Source organism: Salvelinus alpinus, chromosome 20 (genome assembly GCF_045679555.1).
Source record: "Salvelinus alpinus chromosome 20, SLU_Salpinus.1, whole genome shotgun sequence".
Taxonomy (NCBI): Eukaryota; Metazoa; Chordata; class Actinopteri; order Salmoniformes; family Salmonidae; genus Salvelinus; species Salvelinus alpinus.
This window is the reverse complement of record NC_092105.1, coordinates 33,184,161-33,206,051: the sequence shown is the minus strand read 5'-3', so window position 1 is coordinate 33,206,051 and position 21,891 is coordinate 33,184,161. Positions and strand designations below refer to the sequence as shown.

At 42.9% G+C, this 21,891-nt stretch overlaps 1 protein-coding gene across 1 annotated transcript in view; it reads left to right on the top strand.

Annotated features, from left to right (window-relative positions):
* LOC139546689 (integrin beta-5-like) overlaps window positions 1-16,076 on the top strand; it is a 73,418-nt gene extending 57,342 nt beyond the window's left edge. Inside the window, exons 11-15 of the mRNA XM_071355365.1 lie at window positions 4,755-4,977; window positions 5,862-5,962; window positions 7,336-7,455; window positions 8,689-8,855; window positions 14,315-16,076. Coding sequence (XP_071211466.1) covers window positions 4,755-4,977; window positions 5,862-5,962; window positions 7,336-7,455; window positions 8,689-8,855; window positions 14,315-14,410 — 707 coding nt within the window. The 3' untranslated portion in view covers window positions 14,411-16,076. The remainder of the gene's footprint in view (window positions 1-4,754; window positions 4,978-5,861; window positions 5,963-7,335; window positions 7,456-8,688; window positions 8,856-14,314) is intronic.
* Window positions 16,077-21,891: the final 5,815 nt, after the last annotated feature.

The window sequence follows — 21,891 nt, the reverse complement described above, 5'->3', positions numbered from 1 at the left end:
GCAAGAGAGCATCCTGACCGGTTGCATCACCGCCTGGTATGGCAACTGCTCGGCGTCTGACCGTAAGGCGCTACAGAGGGTAGTGCGTACGACCCAGTACATCACTGGGTCAAGCTTCCTGCCATCCAGGACCTACAGTTGAAGTCGGAAGTTTACATTCACCTTAGCCAAATACATTTAAACTCAGTTTTTCACAATTCCTGACATTTAATCAATTCCTGACAGAGAAATTCCCTGTCTTAGGTCAGTTAGGATCACCACTTTATTTGAAGAATGTGAAATGTCAGAATAATAGTAGAGAGAATAATTTATTTCAGATTTTATTTCTTTCATCACATTCCCAGTGGGTCAGAAGTTTACATACACTCAATTAGTATTTGGTAGCATTGCCTTTAAATTATTTAACTTGGGTCAAACATTTCAGGTAGCCTTCCACAAGCTTCCCACAATAAGTTTGGTGAATTTTGTCCCATTCCTCCTGACAGAGCTGGTGTAACTGAGTCAGGTTTGTAGGCCTCCTTGCTCGCACACGCTTTTTCAGTTCTGCCCACTAATTTTCTATGGGATTGAGGTCAGGGCTTTGTGATGGCCACTCCAATACCTTGACTTTGTTGTCCTTAAGCCATTTTGCCACAACTTTGGAAGTGTGCTTGGGGTCATTGTCCATTTGGAAGACCCATTTGCGACAAAGCTTTAACTTCCTGACTGATGTCTTGATATTGGTTCAATATATCCGCATTATTCTCCTGCCTCATGATGCCATCTATTTTGTGAAGTTGTTAGAAGTCCACCTAGGTGTCTTGATTGGGGCTGTACCAAATGATTGATTGTATTAGAATAATTGATTATGCTTATGTTGTATTAATAGAAGGGGAGGGGTTATAAGACCCCTCCCTCTTTACATTTATAGGGTTCTAGACTACAGATTAACAATATCTATACAGTACATTACGATGTTTTAATATTGTTCCACAGTTGTTTTCTAGTTCTCGCTCTCTCTTTCTTATAAAGAGACCTCTCTGAGAAATGTGTGACAGACAGAACTCTGTAGGGGAGTGTAGGGGAGAAAACTACTCAGACATTGCACTATAAATCAACTTGGACATTTACTGCTAAGCTTTTAGATAACACACTAAAAGCCTTGTTTATATAGCTTTGTAGGCATGGTTTTGGTCTCATGAGTAAAAGATAATGACGTAGGCAGTGACATCACGAGGGCTGGATTTCGGGTTTGATAAAATAACATGGGACCTTTTCTTTGATGCAGAATTTACTCGGAAACATGCGTGCTATGTTACTGATTGTCAACTTCTGTCTGCAATTGCATTAATAAAGGTTTTTTTATGATTTAATTAAAGATATTGTCATAATGCTAATTTCACCAATGAACCAATGATTGACAAGGAAACAGGAACGAACGCTAACAAAGTGCACCAGTCCCTCCTGCAGCAAGCACCCCCACAACATGATGCTGCCACCCCCGTGCTTCACGGTTGGGATGGTGTTCTTCAGCTTCCCCCTTTACCCTCCAAAAATAACGATGGTCATTATGGCCAAACAGTTCTATTTTTGTTTCATCAGCCCAGAGGACATTTCTCCAAAAAGTACAATCTTTGTCCCCATGTGCAGTTGCAAACCGTAGTCTGGATTTTTTATGGTGGTTTTGGAGCAGTGGCTTCCTTGCTGAGCGGCCTTTCAGGTTATGTCGATATAGGACTCGTTTTACTGTGGATATAGATACTTTTGTACCTATGCCTCCAGCATCTTCACAAGGTCCTTTGCTGCTGTTCTGGGATTGATTTGCACTTTTCACACCAAAGTACGTTCATCTCTAGGAGACAGAACGTGTCTCCTTCCTGAGCGGTGTGACGGCTGCGTGGTCCCATGGTGTTTATATTTGCGTACTATTGTTTGTACAGATGAACGTGGTACCTTCAGGCGTTTGGAAATTGCTCCCAAGGATGAAGCAGACTTGTGGAAGTCTACAATTTATTTTCTTAGGTCTTGGCTGATTTCTTTTGATTTTCCCATGATGTCAAGCAAAGAGGCACTGAGTTTGAAGTTAGGCCTTGAAATACATCCATAGGTACACCTCCAATTGACTCAAATGATGTCAATTAGCCTATCAGAAGCTTTTAAATCCATGACATAATTTTGGGGAATTTTCCAAGCTATTTAAAGGCACAGTCAACTTAGTGTATGTAAACTTCTGACCCACTGGAATTGTGATACAGTGAATAATCTGTCTGTAAACAATTGTTGGAAAAATTACTTGTGTCATGCACAAAGTAGATGTCCTAACCGACTTACCAAAACTATTTCACAGTAAGGTCTGCACTGTATTCTGCGCATGTGACAAACTTTGATTTGAGACGCACACACAATATTGAGAAGGAGGGAATAGGGGAAACCGCAGCACGTTAGGACATGCCTCAGTGTTTGAAAACAATATCGTAGAGGCCACGAGGCAGTAGTCAGTGTGTCATGTAGACAGTCAAGTGAGCGTTACCCAAACAAACCTCCAAGATGAATCTACTGTAGCGCTCTCCAACCCTGTTCCTAGAGAGCTACCATCCTGTAGGTTTACACTCCAGCCCCAGTTGGAACTAACCTGATTTCAGTTTATCAACCAGCCAGTTATTCAAATCAGGTGCGCTAGATTAGGGTTGGAGCAAAAACCTTCAGGATGGTATCTCCAGGAACAGGGTTGGAAACCCCTGATCTACTGTAACATTGCCACTCACACTATGAATTTCCCAGCAATGCCCTCTGTTTAAAGACATGTTCCCAGGCCTCGCTCACAGTGACTCAGCCACCGGGACCAGGAGGTACACACCCTGGTTGTGCTACTGGCCGCCATCAGTGACCGTTGTTGGGCGCGGCAAAGACATGATCATAAACCACAGGGATGATTAATCTGACCAGACTCAACTTTTCCACCTCTTAAAATATGGTCCTTAAAAACAACACAAATCCTATTAAGACATGTTCTGGTACATTGGCGACTAAAAGTATATTTTTTAAACCTCTCACTTTGGGCTGGATGTGTAGTTCATATATGCATAATCTATGAGCAAAATTACTTTCTTCAATTAGCCACGAAATCCTTATTACCATGATTTAAGGGTGTAGTGTGTCTAAAACAATGTGAACATCCTACTCAGACAGCACTAATTACATTTGTTAGGCGTTCCACATTCTCTAGGCCCTGTCTGTCAGTCGGCATACATCTCTACTGTACCACAACAGAATGGAATCCTTCTGTAGATTCTAGAACAAGCTTTAAAAAACAGCTCCATAGATGAAACATCACACTGTACGCTAGCAGTTTACCATCATTGTGATTGCTGCAATGTTCAGACTCGTTAGTTAGCCCCATGTTGTTCAACCTTTAAAGTTTATTATAGTATTAGGCTTTCTTAATATTTAAACCCAGTGGAATTCTCCTGCCATTAGAGGGGACTAGGCTAAAACACCTGGATTAGGAAAGATCTCTCTATTCTACCTATACTGAATAAAAATATAAACACAACATGTAGTGTTGGTCCCATGTTTCATGTGCTGAAATAAAAGATCCCAGAAATTGTCCATATGCACAAAAAGCTTTTCTTAAAAAAAAAAATGCACAGTAGATTAATGTTTTACTTTGATAATGCTTTTACGGGGTTATTTCTCTTGTCTGAAGAACCCAGCCGACTGTGTGTTGTTACTGTGAGATCTGCCCTTAGGCCCCCCCAACACACACACACACACACACACACGACCGCTACTGAGACAAATCAGTGTTTGATCTGTGATTAACTCCACTCTGACATCACACCCTTAAGGCTTAGCTTCACCTTGGGCTGCTTCCAATGTCTGTTTGTTAGGCTTGCATGCTCGTTGTTGGTTCTAGAGACCCAAGTCCCAACTGGAATAATTGAAAGTACTCCAGTTGTTCATGACTGATGAAATCAAATGTAACCTTTTTATTTAACTTGGCAAGTCAGTTAAGAACAAATTCTTATTTACAATGACGGCCTAAACCGGCCAAACACGGGCGACGCTGGGCTAATTGTGCGCCCTATGGGACTTCCAATCACGGCCGGTTGTAATACAGCCTGGATTTGAACCAGGGTGTCTGTAGTGACGCCTCTAGCACTGAGATGCAATGCCTTAGACCGCCTCGCCACTCGGGAGCCCGGGGGCAAGGAAGAACACAGCTTTTGCGATCCATAACAATTTGGGTTAAGCCGAATGATTGTGAATGGCTGTATTGTCTATCGATTGTTCAAACATTAAGAAACTTTCTTCCCAGTTAGAATGTCCTTTTGTAGAATGTGTAGGTGTATGTTTTTTACATTTTCTCTAATCAGCAGTTAAAACAATAACAAAGCGTCCTCCCGCCTGGGCTTGGAGAAATGTGTCCATGCTCAAATTCATGTCAAGGACAGACCATCGATGATATCAAAATGATAGTTTTAACCATGTTTTGAGGATATACAGGATATTACATTTACTTTGTTTACAAACATTGGATAGAAACGTTCTGATGGGGTTCAACAGTTGAACTAAGCGTTTATAGTTATATTCTTCAAGAATCAATAGGTACATATCATGCATTTATAAGACCAAATGTATGTATCAACTGCATATTGCCCCTTTTTAAAGCTCCTTGGCTCTACCATATGGACCTGTGTTTAATACCGCTTGAAACTGTGTCTGTGATGACTGTCCTCATAGTCTCCCCCTCCTTACCTCCTCTCTCTTCTCAGGTCACGGAGAGTGCCACTGTGGGGAGTGTAAGTGCCATGCGGGCTACATCGGGGACAACTGTAACTGTTCCATGGACACGTCTTCCTGTGTGTCTGATGACGGGAAGATCTGTAGTGGGCGAGGCAGCTGTGCGTGCGGGCACTGCCAGTGTACAGAACCAGGGGCCTTCGGGGACACCTGCGAGAAATGCCCCACCTGCCCCGATGCCTGTGGCACCAAAAGGTACGGGACAGAGAGGAAGGGATGTGTGGAGGGAAAGAGGGAAGGCAAGAAGAAGAGTAGGGAGGGAGAGCAGGGTAAACCGTGTCCGGGGGTTTCTAATGTGCACCTGAAGCTGTGATTTGACCTATCATGGTAAGACGCATATCATCCATTACCATACATTAAGGTACAAAAAGGATTTAAGACACGTATAACTGTCTAGATGATTTCTGTAAAGGGTCTGTCAGAGTACCAAACGTGTATGCGGATGCACAGCAGTGTTCCAGGAATATTAGACAGTTGGCTTTCCATATTTTCTAATTCTCAGGGCAGCTCATGCAATTTGTCCAACTGTCAACTCTTTTAAATGAATAGGGGAGGCATACCGGAGATGCTTTGGTGTGGAGTTGTGAGGATGTGCGCTTTTGGGCTGCGCGCCCCCCATCGATGGTAGTCTCAGAGCCACACAGCTATATCACAATGGGATGCCAGACTATCGTGTCTCAGCGACTGTGGACTATGATTTGCGCTTCAGAAAGATGTTAAGACGGCTCCCATTCCATTGGCGTCCCCCGAAAAAGCAAAAGGTTTACGACCCAAACTCCTCACTCTAATCACTCATCCTATATCAGGAGCAGAGCGTATCAGCAGGCTATCCCAGGGAATGTGTTGCTATCAGTCACAGTTGTACCCTCCCAGCATGCTCCTATACTCACACATGGCTCTCATTTCAGAGGTGAAAGGTGAACATTTTGGGTGTGACCCTTGACCATAAACTGACCTTAAACTCGAGGCCTGGTCACCTCTGTGCTCCTGTAAACACGGCATGTATGATGTATGTAATTATGCCACGCACGGTCTCTCTTGTCGCTCTGTCATCTATCTCTCTATCTCTCTCCACTCAGGGAATGCATCGAGTGCCGGCTTTTCGACTCCGGAAGACTGTCCGACAACCAGACCTGCCAGCGGCTATGCAAGGACGAGATCATCACTGTGGAAACGCTTAGTGAGTAAACAAAACACTGACTGACTGTGGTTCCACTCTCTAATATCAGCCGGCCAGCAGAGAGAGAGACACACACACACACACACACACACAGAGGAGTATCAACATCTGTGATTAGCGTCTGCAGCAGTTTGTTGTTGATGCATTACAGACGTCTTCCCTTGTTCTAGTTTATTAGCTCTCTCCCACTCTTATTGTGCACAGCCTTGCCAAAACACGGTGTATGTACCGTTTGAGCTGTTTTAGCTAATGTGACATCACCCAGCTGCTCTGACGGGTTAGCTCAGACCAAAGTAACGCACGCTTCTCCAACCCACACACACGCCCATATGCCTCATCTGTAATTACTTATGAAAATAAATATACCCTCTCCAGTCCAGAGTGGGTGTCTGTTTGTTATTTTCTGGCGAGTGTCAGTCTGGGTCTCTAGTGGCAGAGCGGACGGACCTCTTCTGTTCTGTCCTCCAGGTAGCAGCTTATAATAACGGGCAGCGCCATGCAGCCAAACCCATCATTTGGTTCAAAGACACGCAGACCCATTAAAACATGATGCCCCCTGCCTACTCCCCAAATACCTCACCCTCTAAACAAACATGTAACTCTACCTGCACCCATAACTCTAAACTGTCATCACGTGCTGTCTTTTAAAACCCACAGGTCTTAAGTGGAACATAGACAGTCCCAGGGTTTGGTCTGTCTGGATCCCTTCAGCATTTTGCATTGCGGGGGATAGTTAACTAGGAATGTTTTAATATGATAATGTTGCTTGTGGGGACATTGTGATGCTGAGATTGCAATAGGGTGCCGTTTCAGACGCACCATGGGCTCTGGATTTAAAGGGATTGTTATATCTTAAGGCCCTCCCTTCACTGTCGCTCTGTCCTCACTGTCCTAGATCTGCTCTGTTTCACTGCTTTCTCTCACTCTGCTATTCCAACCATCTGACCTCCCCTAATAGACTCTGCATGTACATTCCGGAAACTTCTCTCCCGCCGAAAAAGCAGAGAGTGGAGAAGAGGCTGAAGGGAATCGAGGGGAGATGGAAGACGGTGGAGGGGGTTAGAGCTAATCTAATTCCTCAGTCCCCAAGGCATTTAGAATATTTGAATGATAGAGTTCACAAAAACAAGGACAAAAAAGCAAAGCAAATGGCTCTGTCCTTACTGTGGAATGCGATCAATCACTTATCCAAGAGTGATTTCACAATAAAGCAATGCATCTGGATACATTTTCCCACATTGTTGTGTTGTTGGAGCTCTCACCATTCTCTTGTTTTCTTTCTTCTGTCTTTGTTTCTTCTCTCAGTAAGTTTCGCCAGCTTTTTTCTTACTTGTGTCTCAGCAGTGCCCATCTCTTTTTTTGTCCTCTTACAGAAACGGAAGACCCAAACGCTGTCCTTTGCTTGTACAAGACGGAGAACGAGTGTGTGATGAAGTTCATGTACTCTGAACACGCCAATGGCATGTCAGTCCTCACCGCGCTCAAAGAGCCAGGTCAGTACTGCTACAGAAGACATGGACATAACATATCAGCCAGCTGCTTCTCTTCACATTCAAAGAAATGGAGGATAAAACAATAACAGAGAAGGCCATGTGTTGCAGTATGAAATAGTGTATACCATGTCTGTTTGTTATTATCTGGAGAGTGTCAGTCTAGGCCTCTTGTGGACATGCACTCTATTGGACAATTGGGTTATGATATTAGATCTGTTTTTTAACAGCTATTCTGTATAATTGTTTGACTCTTTCTTTCTTGCATCTCCCTTTGTCTATATTCCTATCTATCTCTTATATAATATATATATATATATATATATACACTGAACAAAAATATAAACGCAACAATTGTATAGGTTTTACTGAGTTAGTTTATATAAGGAAATCAGTCAATTTAAATTAATTCATTAACTAGGACTGTCTAGGAATGTATGGATTTCACATGACTGGGAATACAGATATGCATCTGTTTTTCACAGATACCTTAAAAAAAAGGTAGGAACCAGTCAGTATCTGGTATGACCACCATTTGCCTTATGCAGCGCAACACATCTCCTTAGCATAGAGGCTGTTGATTGAGGCCTGTGAATCCAGAGCATCCCAAACATGCTCAATGGGTGACATGTCTAGTGAGTATGCAGTTCATTCAAGAACTGGGACATTTTCAGCTTCCAGGAATTGTGTACAGATCCATGCATTATCATGCTGAAACGTGGATAAATGGCATGGCAACGGGCCTCAGGATCTCGTCACAGTAACTGCATTAAAATTGCCATTGATAAAATGCAATTGTGTTCGTTGTCCGTACCTTATGCCTGCGCATACCATAACCCCGAAGACCATAGACCACTCTTATGGCGGCTTATGGTAGAGAAATTAACATTCTATTCTCTGGAAACAGCTCTGGTGGACATTCCTGCCAATTGCACCCCCCCTTAAAAACTTGGATTATCTTGGCAAAGAAGAAATGCTCACTAACGGAGATGTAAACAATTTGTGCACAACATTTGAGAGAAATAAGCCTTTTCTGCATATGGAACGTTTCTGTGATCTTTTATTTCAACTCATGAAACATGGGACCAACACTTTGACCATGGTGTTTATATTTTTGTTCAGTGTATATGTCTCTTTATATATTTTTCCTATCTATATCTTTGTGTATTTTCTTAGTTCCTGTGTATATCTTCTTTTTAATAATCTTTGTTTGTTTGTCTCCCCTCCCGTCTCCAGAGTGTGGCACAGCGCCGGATGCCATGACGGTCCTCCTGGCGGTGGTGGGCAGTATCCTGCTGGTGGGCATTGTGCTGCTAGCCATCTGGAAGCTGGTCATCACCGTGCACGACCGGCGGGAGTTTGCCCGCTTCCAGAGCGCCCGCTGCCGCGCACGTTACGAGATGGTGAGGAGGATGACTATCCTATTTATAACAGTGATTTACAGTGCCTTCAGAAAGTTGACTCTTTCAACATTTCGTTGTTACAGCCTGAATATAAATATTTTTGATGTCACTGGCCTACACACTATGTCAAAGTGGAATTATGTTTTTCGAAATGTTTACAAATGAATAAAAAATGAAAAGCAGAAATGTATTGAGTCAATAAGTATTCAACCCCTTTTGTTATGGCAAGCCTAAATAAGTTCAGGAGTAAAAATGTGCTTAACAAGTCACATAAGTTGCATGGACTCTTTGTGCATTAACAGTGTTTAACAGAATTTTTTTATGACTACCTCATCTCTCTACCCCACACATACAATTATCTGTAAGGTCCCTCAGTTGAGCAGTGAATTTCAAACGGATTAAACCACAAAGACCAGGGAGTGTTTTCCAATGCCTCACAAAAAAGAAAGCAGACCTTGAATATCGCTTTGAGCATGGTGAAGTTATTAATTACACTTTGGATGGTGTATCAATGCACCCATTCACTACAAAGAAACAGGCGTCCTTCCTAACTCCATTGCCGGAGGCCAATTGTGACTTTAAAACAGTTCAAGAGTTTAATGGCAGTGATTGTAGTTACTCCACAAAACTAACCTAAATGGCAAGAGTGAAAATAAGGATGCAAAAATATTCCAAAATATGCATTCTGTTTGCAATAAGGCACTAAAGTAATGCTGCATAGAAATTAACTTCATGTCCTGAATACAAATTGTTATGTTTGGGGCAAATCCAACACATGGAGTACCACTCTTCATATTTTCAAGCATGGTGGTGGCTGCATCATGCTATGGGTTTGCTTGTCATCAGCAAGGACTAGGGGGTTTAAAAATTAACTAAATAGATCTAAGCACAGGCAAAATCCCAGAGGAAAACCTGGTTCAATCTGCTTTCCACCAGACATTGGGAGATTAATTCACCTTTCAGCAGGACAGTAACCTAAAACAAAAGGCCAAATATACACTGGCGTTGCTTACCAAGACGACATTGAATGTTCCTGAGTGGCCTAGTACCAGTTTTGACTTAAATCAGCTTGAAAATCTATGGCAAGACTTGAAAATGGGTGTCTAGCAATGATCAACAACCAACTTAACAGAGCTTGAAGAATTTGAAAAGGAATAATGGGCAAATATTGTACAATCCAGGTGTACAAAGCTCAAGACTTACTCAGAAAGACTCACAGCTGTAATTGCTGCCTAATGTGGTTTTACCATGCATTGATTCAGGGGTGTGAATACTTATGTAAATTAAATATTTCTGTATTTCATTTTCAATAAATTATCAACAAAAATCGAAAAACATGTTTTCACATTGTCGTTATGGGATATTGTGTGTAGATAAATGGGTGAGAAAATACATACATTTTGAATTCAGGCTGTAACACAACAAAATGTGGAATAAGTCAAGGAGGGGTATGAATACTTTCAGAAGGCACTGTACATATAAACAGGTTGAATTCATATGTGACTGAGCCCCATTAGTTATGGGAGTCAATGAGGACTATCTATTACACTATCTATCAAATGAAAGGCTGTGTGAATTGCTGTGATGACTGTTTTGGGACAAGAGTAGGCCTATATAAGTTATGAGACTTGCATGTCTGAGAAGGATAGGATATAAGCACATCCCATTTGAAATGCCAAGTTGTGGAATGTATTGTTGTCTTTCATCTCATTGTGGTGTACATCTAATGTACTTTTGGAACAGTTTCCATGTATCATAACACTGAAGCCATATGTGGGAACTGGGGTAGGAACATATGTATTTAAAAGTTTTATTCCCCACGTGCACAGGATACAACGGGTGTAAAACAGTACAGTGATATTCTTACCTTGAGAGCTATTTCCCAACAATGTAGTAATACTAATAATATAAACTCAGCAAAAAAAAGAACCGTCCCTTTTTCAGGACCCTGTCTTTCAAAGATAATTCGTAGAAATCCAAATAACTTCACAGATCTTCATTGTAAAGGTTTTAAACTCTGTTTCCCATGCTTGTTCAATGAACCATAAATAATTAAGAACATGCACCTGTGGAATGGTCATTAAGACACTAACAGCTTATAGACGGTAGGCAATTAAGGTCACAGTTCTGAAAACTTAGGACACTAAAGAGGCCATTCTACTGACTCTGGAAAAACACAAAAATAAATATGCCCAGGATCCCTGCTCATCTGCGTGAACGTGCCTTAGGCATGCTGCAAGGAGGCATGATGCAGATGTGACCAGGGCAATAAATTGCAATGTCCGTACTGAGACGCCTAAGACAGCGCTACAGGGAGACAGGACAGACAGCTGATTGTCCTCACAGTGGCAGACCACGTGTAACAACACCTGCACAGGATCGGTACATTTGAACATCACACCTGCGGGACAGGTACAGGATGACAACAACTGCCCGAGTTACACCAGGAACGCTCCATCAGTGCTCAGACTGTCCGCAATAGGCTGAGAGAGGCTGGGCTGAGTGCTTGTAGGCCTGTTGTAAGGCAGGTCCTCACCAGACATCACTGGCAACAACGTCACCTATGGGCACAAACCCACCGTCGCTGGACCAGACAGGACTGGCAAAAAGTGCTCTTCACTGACGAATCGCGGTTTTGTCTCACTAGGGGTGATGGTCGGATTCGCGTTTATCGTTGAAAGAATAAGCGTTACACCGAGGCCTGTACTCTGGAGTGGGATCGATTTAGAGGTGGAGGGTCTGACATGGTCTGGGGCGGTGTGTCACAGCATCATCGGACTGAGCTTGTTGTCATTGCTGGTAATCTCAACGCTGTGCGTTACAGGGAAGACATCCTCCTCCCTCATGTGGTACCCTTCTTGCAGGCTCATCCTGACATGACCTTCCAGCATGACAATGCCACCAGCCATACTGCTCGTTCTGTGCGTGATTTCCTGCAAGACAGGAATGTCAGTGTTCTGCCATGGCAAGCGAAGAGCCCGGATCTCAATCCCATTGAGCACATCTGGGACCTGTTGGACCGGAGGGTGAGGGCTAGGGCCATTCCCCCCAGAAATATCCGGGAACTTGCAGGTTCCTTAGTGGAAGAGTGGGGTAACATCTCACAGCAAGAACTGTCAAATCTGGTGCAGTCCATGAGGAGAAGATGCACTGCAGTACTTAATGCAGCTGGTGGCCACACCAGATACTGACTATTACTTTGATTTTGACCCCCACTTTGTTCAGGGACACATTATTCAATTTCTGTTTGTCACATATTTGTGGGACTTGTTCAGTTTATGTCTGTTGAAACTTATGTTCATACAAATATTTACACATGTTGAGTTTGCTGAAAATAAACCCAGTTGACAGTGAGAGGACGTTTCTTTTTTTGCTGAGTTTAGAAAATATAATAAAACATTTAAGTATGAATAAAAACCACACAAGAACTACGATGAGAGTTAAAGAAACAAGAGAATGCAATTTTGTCATTTCACTTTGCCTATAAGAACCATGATGAGCACGTGCAGGTCTGGTTAGGCTAAACTGTATCGCAGCCTATGAGATAATCTCAATTGCTTGCATCCCCTCTCCCCTTCTCCTCAAAACACATTGGAGGAAAAGGTCAGAGGATAGGGACCTCTGGCTTTCTCATTCAATGGGTTTTGAGGAGATATGAGAAGTATGCAATTGAGATTCACCAACTGACTCAGAGTAGCCTTTCATCAGTCTACCAAAGGTTGCATCTTTGCAGAAAAATGTATGTCCGGTAGCTCACAGGCTGTCAGTAGCTTGCAAGTAGATACTGAGAAATAATCAGTAGGCCTAATATTGCATGATTCATTCTACATTTTTTCCATCTTTTTTTCCTAACAATAGGTTAAATTCCATTGTTAAAATGTCTTCATTAAGTTACAAATGTAACAGTCCTGGTTGAACCCCATATGCGGGTGCAGGTAGCCTAGTGGTTAGAGCGTTGGGCCTGTAAACAAAAGGTTGCTAGTTCAAATCCCCGAGCTGACAAGGTAAAAATCTGTCGTTCTGCCCCTGTACAAGGCAGTTAACCCACTGTTCCTAGGCCATCATTGTGAATAATACACTGCTCAAAAAATAAAGGGAACACTTAAACAACACAATGTAACTCCAAGGCAATCACACTTCTGTGAAATCAAACTGTGACCATGACAATAAATTTCACATGCTGTTGTGCAAATGGAATAGACAACAGGTGGAAATTATAGGCAATTAGCAAGACACCCCAATAAAGGAGTGGTTCTGCAGGTGGTGACCACAGACCACTTCTCAGTTCCTATGCTTCCTGGCTGATGTTTTGGTCACTTTTGAATGCTGGCGGTGCTTTCACTCTAGTGGTAGCATGAGACGGAGTCTACAACCCACACAAGTGGCTCAGGTAGTGCAGCTCATCCAGGATGGCACATCAATGCGAGCTGTGGCAAGAAGGTTTGCTGTGTCTGTCAGCGTAGTGTCCAGAGCATGGAGGCGCTACCAGGAGACAGGCCAGTACATCAGGAGACGTGGAGGAGACCGTAGGAGGGCAACAACCCAGCAGCAGGACCGCTACCTCCGCCTTTGTGCAAGGAGGAGCACTGCCAAAGCCCTGCAAAATGACCTCCAGCAGGCCACAAATGTGCATGTGTCTGCTCAAATGGTCAGAAACAGACTCCATGAGGGTGGTATGAGGGCCCGACGTCCACAGGTGGGGGTTGTGCTTACAGCCCAACACCGTGCAGGACGTTTGGCATTTGCCAAAGAACACCAAGATTGGCAAATTCGCTACTGGCGCCCTGTGCTCTTCACAGATGAAAGCAGGTTCACACTGAGCACATGTGACAGACGTGACAGAGTCTGGAGACGCCGTGGAGAACGTTCTGCTGCCTGCAACATCCTCCAGCATGACCGGTTTGGCGGTGGGTCAGTCATGGTGTGGGGTGGCATTTCTTTGGGGGGCCGCACAGCCCTCCATGTGCTCGCCAGAGGTAGCCTGACTGCCATTAGGTACCGAGATGAGATCCTCAGACCCCTTGTGAGACCATATGCTGGTGCGGTTGGCCCTGGGTTCCTCCTAATGCAAGACAATGCTAGACCTCATGTGGCTGGAGTGTGTCAGCAGTTCCTGCAAAAGGAAGGCATTGATGCTATGGACTGGCCCGCCCGTTCCCCAGACCTGAATCCAATTGAGCACATCTGGGACATCATGTCTCGCTCCATCCACCAACGCCATGTTGCACCACAGACTGTCCAGGAGTTGGCGGATGCTTTAGTCCAGGTCTGGGAGGAGATCCCTCAGGAGACCATCCGCCACCTCATCAGGAGCTGTTCCAAAATTCTGAGGCTGTGGCTTAAATGTCCATCCTGCCTCAACATGTGCATGTTAATGAACTGACCAATTTTTCAAACTTTCTGTTACTCTCTCCCCTTTTCTCTCTCTCGCTCTCTTTCATCTCTATCTCTCTCTCAAGGCCTCCAACCCCGTCTACAAGCAGCACATCTCCAGCCACCCAATAGAGACAGACTTCATTATGTATGGCAAGTCTTACAACGGAGCAGCCCACTGACCACCTCCCCATGGGGGTGTTGGTGGGGCGGGGGCACGGCAGGACCGGTCCAAGTAGAGAACCAGGAGGGGTGGGAAATGATTAAATAAACTTAACCATCTATCTGATCTGCCAAGGACTTATGACAAACAGAAGTAAAAGTAGTAGTCTGGATTGTTTCTGGGGACTGTGGCCTTACTTTTTTCTCTCTCTGACTGAGGAGAAACAAAGTGACCAACTGCCATGAAGTAATGAGATATGACTTAAAGCTCTAGGCTGCTCTGTATGATTTACTGATGTCAGTAGAATACAGCCCAGAGGACAAGCAACAACATTCTCCTGGTCTGGAAATTGTTTAGAGGACAGAGACAATAATCTGTGATCCTCTGCGTCATCTCTCTAGCTAACAAGCGGATGTTATATAAGCAGAATGAACTATTTAGACAGAACAATGAAACCCTATCTGTCATTGACAATTTGTGTTAAATTGCCAACCTCACATCACAAACCAAGGTTTCCCAAACTCTGTCCTCAGGACCCCAAAGGGTGCAGATGTTTGTTTTTTGCCCTAGCACTACACAGCTGATTCAAATAATCAACTAATCATCAAGCTCTGATCATTTGAATCAGCTGTGTAGTGTTAAGGAAAAATACTAAATGTGCACCACTTGGGGTTCCGAGGACCGAATTTGGGAAACGCTGTCATAAACCATAACATCTCCTTCACATAAACAGCAATATTCATTGTACAGACAGCCAAGGCATCGACTTATATTTGTATATATTTTTTTTTTACTCTTAAAAATGCCTTTCCTGACACTCACTATGCATCCTCCTTCATAACAAATGGAAATATGAATTAATGTACATCAGCAGGAGATTTTCAGGTTTATGAGATAATAACATCACATTTTTTTGTGGACTTTGGCATCATGGTACTAACATTAAAAGAGCAGTAGTTTTCTTACCCTTGTTTTGCACAATAGATGATATTATTAGGAGACTCTCAAAGTGACTAAGAATCTCCATCTATTCTCATTGTGTTTGTATTATTGTTGTTGTTACACTCCATATGCACTTCTTTCTCTAGTCTTGATCTATTGTTTGTGCCGTGTCAGAACCTATTGTCATTGCCAAACAAATAGATACATTTGGATACAGCACAAACAGATCTGGGACCAGGCTACTATTCAGTATGACTGGAATAACCCTGCTCTCTGTCATGGCTACATTACTTGCACTGTGAGTGTGGGTGGGCGGAGAGACAGGGAACGTCTCTAAGCTCTGTTGACATGGGACATAACTCTCCCTCACCCATTCCAACAGGAAGAAGCAGGCTAAAACATGCCACTGGAGTTATGAAAGGGCTACAGTATGAGATGGGAGGGAAGACTTTTTTGTGTTGGTGAGCTAGGCTTGAGAGTGCGGGAGACGATGGACGAAAAGAGTGTGCGCACTAACGTTTACGGATGTGTGTGTGCCAAACGCAATAAGAATCCCATAAAAACAATCTGCTTACTTGTGTGTCTTGGCACCATGTGAGGAAATGCATTAGCCCTTTCCTGTACAGCATTGATAATTCACCATTAGAAACCAATAGATTTACAACACTACTATGTGTATATGTCATTCTGCACACAGAGCAGGTATTCACAAAACAGCAATAAATGGATGACTTAAAAGCAAATATATCCCATTTATTTGACTTTTACTCCCATGGTGACCCTCTTGCAATATTTCCCCCACCCTTGTCCAGAATCCTCCACCTTTTATTTGTTTTACCTATGCATAGTTTCACCTGTACATAAATCAGGAAACTATACTTCCTAGCAGCAGCATATTTCCAAATAACAAAAATAAACAGCCAGTTTGTTATTTTTTGAGTGAAATGAACTGCTAGTATTGGAGGGTGACTGAATGTTAAGAGAGGCATGAATGAATTGGGGGTCTGTCTTTGGCTTAGACCTCAGGTGCCAGGGAAGCTGTGTCTGTGCGTTCATGTGTTCAAACACATCTGTTCTCACTCTCAACCAATAAGCAGCAGTCTACTGCCATCATACAGAAACACAGAGGAAAGGTGGTCTGGTATCCCTTTGATTCTGTCATTTACATCTTGGTTTCTGCTGTCGCCCATGACAACCCTCACCATGTGCTTCTCTCCTCAGCTAACCCAGATTTGTATTTTAGCAGCTAAATTAGTTGCATAAATTCAGATTTTTTTTCAGAGCTGCAAATAAGACTCATAGAAGAACTAACAACCCAAAGTAATGTCAATAAACACATGGAATATGTGTTCACCCTATTTGTTATTCAGTTTCCCGAGAACTTGATGGTTCACATGAGCTGGAAAATGCATTCTATTTCCCTGCTAACTTCATAGTTTGGAAGATCCCAAGTATACAGGGAAGGGGGTGGGACTAACGCTGGGATATGGAACATGTCTATGGGACTGGAGGGGCTGTTATTTCAGCCTTAAGTGAGGTCATAAATCCCCCCCCCCCCCCCCCGGTGTTTTGGTGGGGGCCTCGTCCCCCGCGAGGCAGGGCCCAGCCTCAGTCCAGGTTTCAGCTGTCGGAAAAAGTAGGTTAGCGTGTTCATTTAGTATCTCTGCCTTCTGAACAGGGACACAGGGCACAGTTAAAATGGAGGCTATAGGGACTTCCAGTACAGTCAGTGCACTTGTTTGTTGAACAGTAAAGAAAATAATGCCTAATGCTTCAGAATGATCAGGCCCAATCAGCAGGTAGCCTCTGTGGACTGGAAATCTAGCCTTGTTAACACAATTAATACTTTAATTAAGCACAATCGAGCTGGCCCGGAGTGTGATGTAGACTGACTGTGGGTCTGGAGGGGTATAAGGAGGGGCAATGAATGGGTTGTTGAAAATAGAAGTCAATGGTAATGGAACCAATACATCAGTGACTCCTGATAGATGCCATTCACTCCTCAGTGCACATGATTGGGAAATGCATGCTGGATAAGATGTTAGATGTAAACGGCATTACATCATTGTTACATCAAGTTACATCATTGAAATGTATTTTCCAATGTTATTGTGAGCAGGGAGGGAGCTCCTACAATAGTCTTTAGTGTGTAGAGAAGAGAAGTAGATAAGCTTGGAAATCTGTGTGTGTGTATTTTGGAGGAGGGTAGCAGACTAGTGGTGTGAAAGTGTGTCTTCCATGCACCCATCCCCTTACCTCTCATCACACTTTGACAAACCTGAAGCTGCTCCCATTGGTCAGCTGACCTTAGACTTCTACCATGTTTCTATTCTTCATTCACATATGTCCCCCTTTCGTTTTTCTTTCTCTGCTGTCTGTATTGCTCCCTTTCCTCTTTATCATGTTTTCGCTCTCTTTAGACTACACATCCTCTTTCCAGCCCTCCACTCTTTGTCTTGTTCCTCTTCTCCACTTCCCATCTCACCTCAGATGTGTCAAGATGACCCAGTACCGTCTCTAATCCTTACAGCCTGAGGGAGAGCACTGACTGCAAGAAACACTGGATGCTAAAAAGACAACTCGCAGCACAAGCTATTTACCATCTGGATGTGTCTGCTATTTTCATTGCTGTTGCTAACAGCATGGGGCCCCGACCACGTGATGCATCAGTTTGGTTGGGGCCAGGCAAACTGCACTCCGTGATTGTCAATAACTGACAATCACTGACACGACTGGAATTAGAGGAATGTTAAATAAGCTTCTCAAAACCAAGACACTACCATTTTATTCCTCGGGAGGAAATTCCACTTAACAACTCTAACTCATCACTCAACTGTCTGTCATAATGTATCTTATCAAAAAAGGGGAAAGCACATACACAAAGTCAACTCTCTCCCATTCTAACACCTTTTTAATGTATCCAGTCAGTGCTTCTAACATCAGGAGGCTTAAGAAATTTGGCTTGGCCCCTAAGACCCTCACAAACTTTTACAGATTTACAGTTGAGAGCATCCTGTCATGCTGTATCACCGCCTGATACGGCAACTGCACCGCCTGCAACTGCAGGTCTTTCCAGAGGGTGGTGCGGTCTGCCCAACGCATCACCGGGGGTACACTGCCTGCCCTCCAGGACATCTACAGCACCCGATGTCACAGGAAGGCCCAAAAGATCATCAAGGACATTAACCACTCGACCCATGGCCTATTCACCCCACTACCATCCAGAAGGCGAGGTCAATACAAGTGCATCAGCTACTATCTCAAGGCCATCAGACTGTTAAATAGCCATCACTAGCCGACTACCACCCGGTTACTCAACCCTGCACCTTAGAGCCTGCTGCCCTATGTACATAGACATGGAATCACTGGTCACTTTAATAATGTTTACATACTGTTTTACTCTTTTTATATGTATATAGTGTATTCTACTGTATTTTGGTCAATGCCACTCCGACATTGCTCATCCTAATATTTATATATTTCTTAATTCCATTCTTTTACTTTTAGATGTCTGTGTGTTGTTGTGAATTGTTAGATACTACTGCACCGTTGGAGCTAGGAACACAATAATTTCGCTACACCCGCAATAACATTCAACTCTTACCCTACGAGGTCCTGAGCCTGCTGGTTTTCTGTTGTACCTGATAACTAATTGCACACACCTGGTGTCCCAGGTCTAAATCAGTCCCTGATTAGAGGGGAACAATGAAAAAACGCAGTGGAACTGGCTGAGGTCCAGAGTTCAGTTTAAGGGGTGTAGAGAATGATGAACACTTCACAGTAAAGCTTATCCACTATAGAACTTCATACTGTACTATAGAAATAAAACAAAAAAGGGATATATTTGAGGGTTTTATGTTGACCTTTCAGCAGCACAAAGGCCTTTCTCTAGACCAGTCACAATGAACAATTATGTGACATATTGTAAATAGTGTCAGACCCCCCTTGAAGTCAAACTAAGCTACTGTAATAATATAATTAAGCCAATTTATTAACCCATTCTTCTGGAATTAAACGTTGACAGGGTCATGCAACTGTTGCAGCAAGCATAGCTAGTTTTCTCTCTTCTTCACAGCTTTGGAGGGTCCAGGGGGAAAAGGTTCTGCAGTAAGAAGGGTTGTTCGGTAGGGATTAGCATCTCTTTGTGATGTAAATACTCTGTAAACTATGGCCTAGTTCCCATGTCCGTACCAAAGACAATAGAGGGACCAGGAGGTTTTAACACGCATGCAGGCAGTGTGTGCCAATCATCACCGGGCTCCTGTCCACACCATTGGCATCCACACGCTTCCATGCTTATCCCGCTGTGCTCCCATGCCCAGGCCCATCATGCCAACTATGATGTAGTGTTCATCAAAGCATGTTACAAATATCCATCACAAATGCCCTGTGAGCCATAACGAGCACATTATTTTACCAGAACGTCATGCTTTTGTGAATTTGAATTGTCCCCCTGCTTGTGAATGCTTGTATTGTCTGCCTGCATCATTCCAGATGTGAGCGATAAATTACATTAATTACATCTACTTTCATAGATGTTGACACACATGCACGCAGATACACCCAAATACACACACACACAATCAAACAGGTCCAGTTAAACTAACACAGCGGTAACATAACCTTTGACCCGAGTTAGGTAGCATTATCCTGACCATTTGTGTCTTAGTTCATATCAGATTCACTTATATGTCCTTGGAGTGAAATGACAGGTGTAGATCGACCTAACAGATACGATAGAGAATAGATGTAAAACTATCCATGCAAAAACCATGCCGTAGCCCTCTCCAGTGAGGCAGGCAGATATCTGTTATCATGTGGCTCCACATGCTGGACATTACAGTACATGACATCTCTGGAGTAACCTAATGTTTAATGACTGACTCCCCACACTCTAATATAAAGTGTATTTTGTTGCCATCTACTGGATGGAGTGAAGTAGTAGTAAGTGCTTGATACTTTTGTTAACGTAATAATCTAAGCCAGGGGAGGGGTTCTACTAAACTATGGGCGGTCTCCCAGACAGGGTTTAGATTAAGCCAGGAGTAGGCCTTAATGTGTACTATTTAAACTAGGACATTTAAGTAGATTTCATGAACTTGGCTTAGTTAGTCAGAGACTATGGAGTCCTCGAGTAAGGTAAGTAAACCTAAATGAGAACACCTGGGTTAAACCTGATTATGTTAAGTATGAGCACATGCTGTTGGTCTAATGGTGCTCATAAAAACCTGGACTGGAATATAAAACACCATTACTGGTGTGAATCTTGAGAATGGCAGAGGCAAAAATAATTTGTTGAAAAAACTTTAGTGAGTATGAAAAAACGCTACTAAAACAGAAAAAGAGTGGTTGGGCTGCAATTTGCAGTGAATTCAATGCAAATGAAAATGTAAACACAAGAAGAGTACAGCAACTTCAGGTGAGATATCTTCATTATTATCAGTATTTCACATTTCTCATATTCATATTTTTGTGACATCACTTATATTTAATGATATCTGCCTTTATAGACTCTGTGGAAGAACCTTGAACTGGCTTTAAAAAAGAGAATGCAGAGATCAGAAGAGAGCGATTTACTACTGGTGGTGGACCACCAAAAAAAGACAAAACTGATGAATTGAGTGACTTGCTGTCTGGAGTAATAGGGCACCAGCAACCTCTGGATGGTACACCAGATGATGACCATTTGGACAGTTCAGATGAAGAACTGAGCACAAATGGTACATATACCAAAGAAAGTAAATTGGTTACTTCCTTTAGTAAATATATTCCACTGTATGTGTCAATCTTTATTCTTCTTTCATTCTAAGGACCATATGAGTTTATTTGTGCTTCTAACGGTGTTCTTTTTCCAGAAGAAGGGGATCTGAACAGGTTGAAAGAGCCAGTGCACAGTGAGTGTGTACCCTCCACATCTGCTATAGCATCCCTGAGAGAAGGTGCTGCCACCACCTTTCAGCAGAGAACAAAAAATATGACCATGCATGAAAAGTTAACCAGAGAATTTTATGAGCATAAAATGAAATATCTGAAGGAAGAACATGAAATGAAAATAAGAATTATACAGGTTAAATTGGATATGAAGTTGGAAGAGAGCAGTATGATCCAAAAATTATACAGTAATGAGACAATTATTATTAAAACATTTTATTTTTTGTCATTTGGATATTCATGAGTGAGAGTATTTTAATCACCACAAACTACATTTTAAACCAGCCTTGATTTAGTCACTCATTTAATTTTGCTGCACACTATTTGAATTTTGTACAGAACCAACATTATCAAAGCAAAAATAAGCCATAATGAATACATTCCATATTTAAATGTATCTCATCTAGTTGACGTGCTGCAATGTGAAAGCAACTCTGTGTGCAAGTCCTCTTTGGTCATTGCCTGCCTCAGCCATGGGCATATCTGCTTGATCCTGACCTTCCATCGGAGGACAGCAGTGCTGCTTCAGGTAGTTGTGCAGCACAGCTGTAGCAATGACACCTTGCAGCATCTTCTTGGCTTGAAACGAAGTGTATTGCGTAAACATTGCAATCTATTTTTCCATAC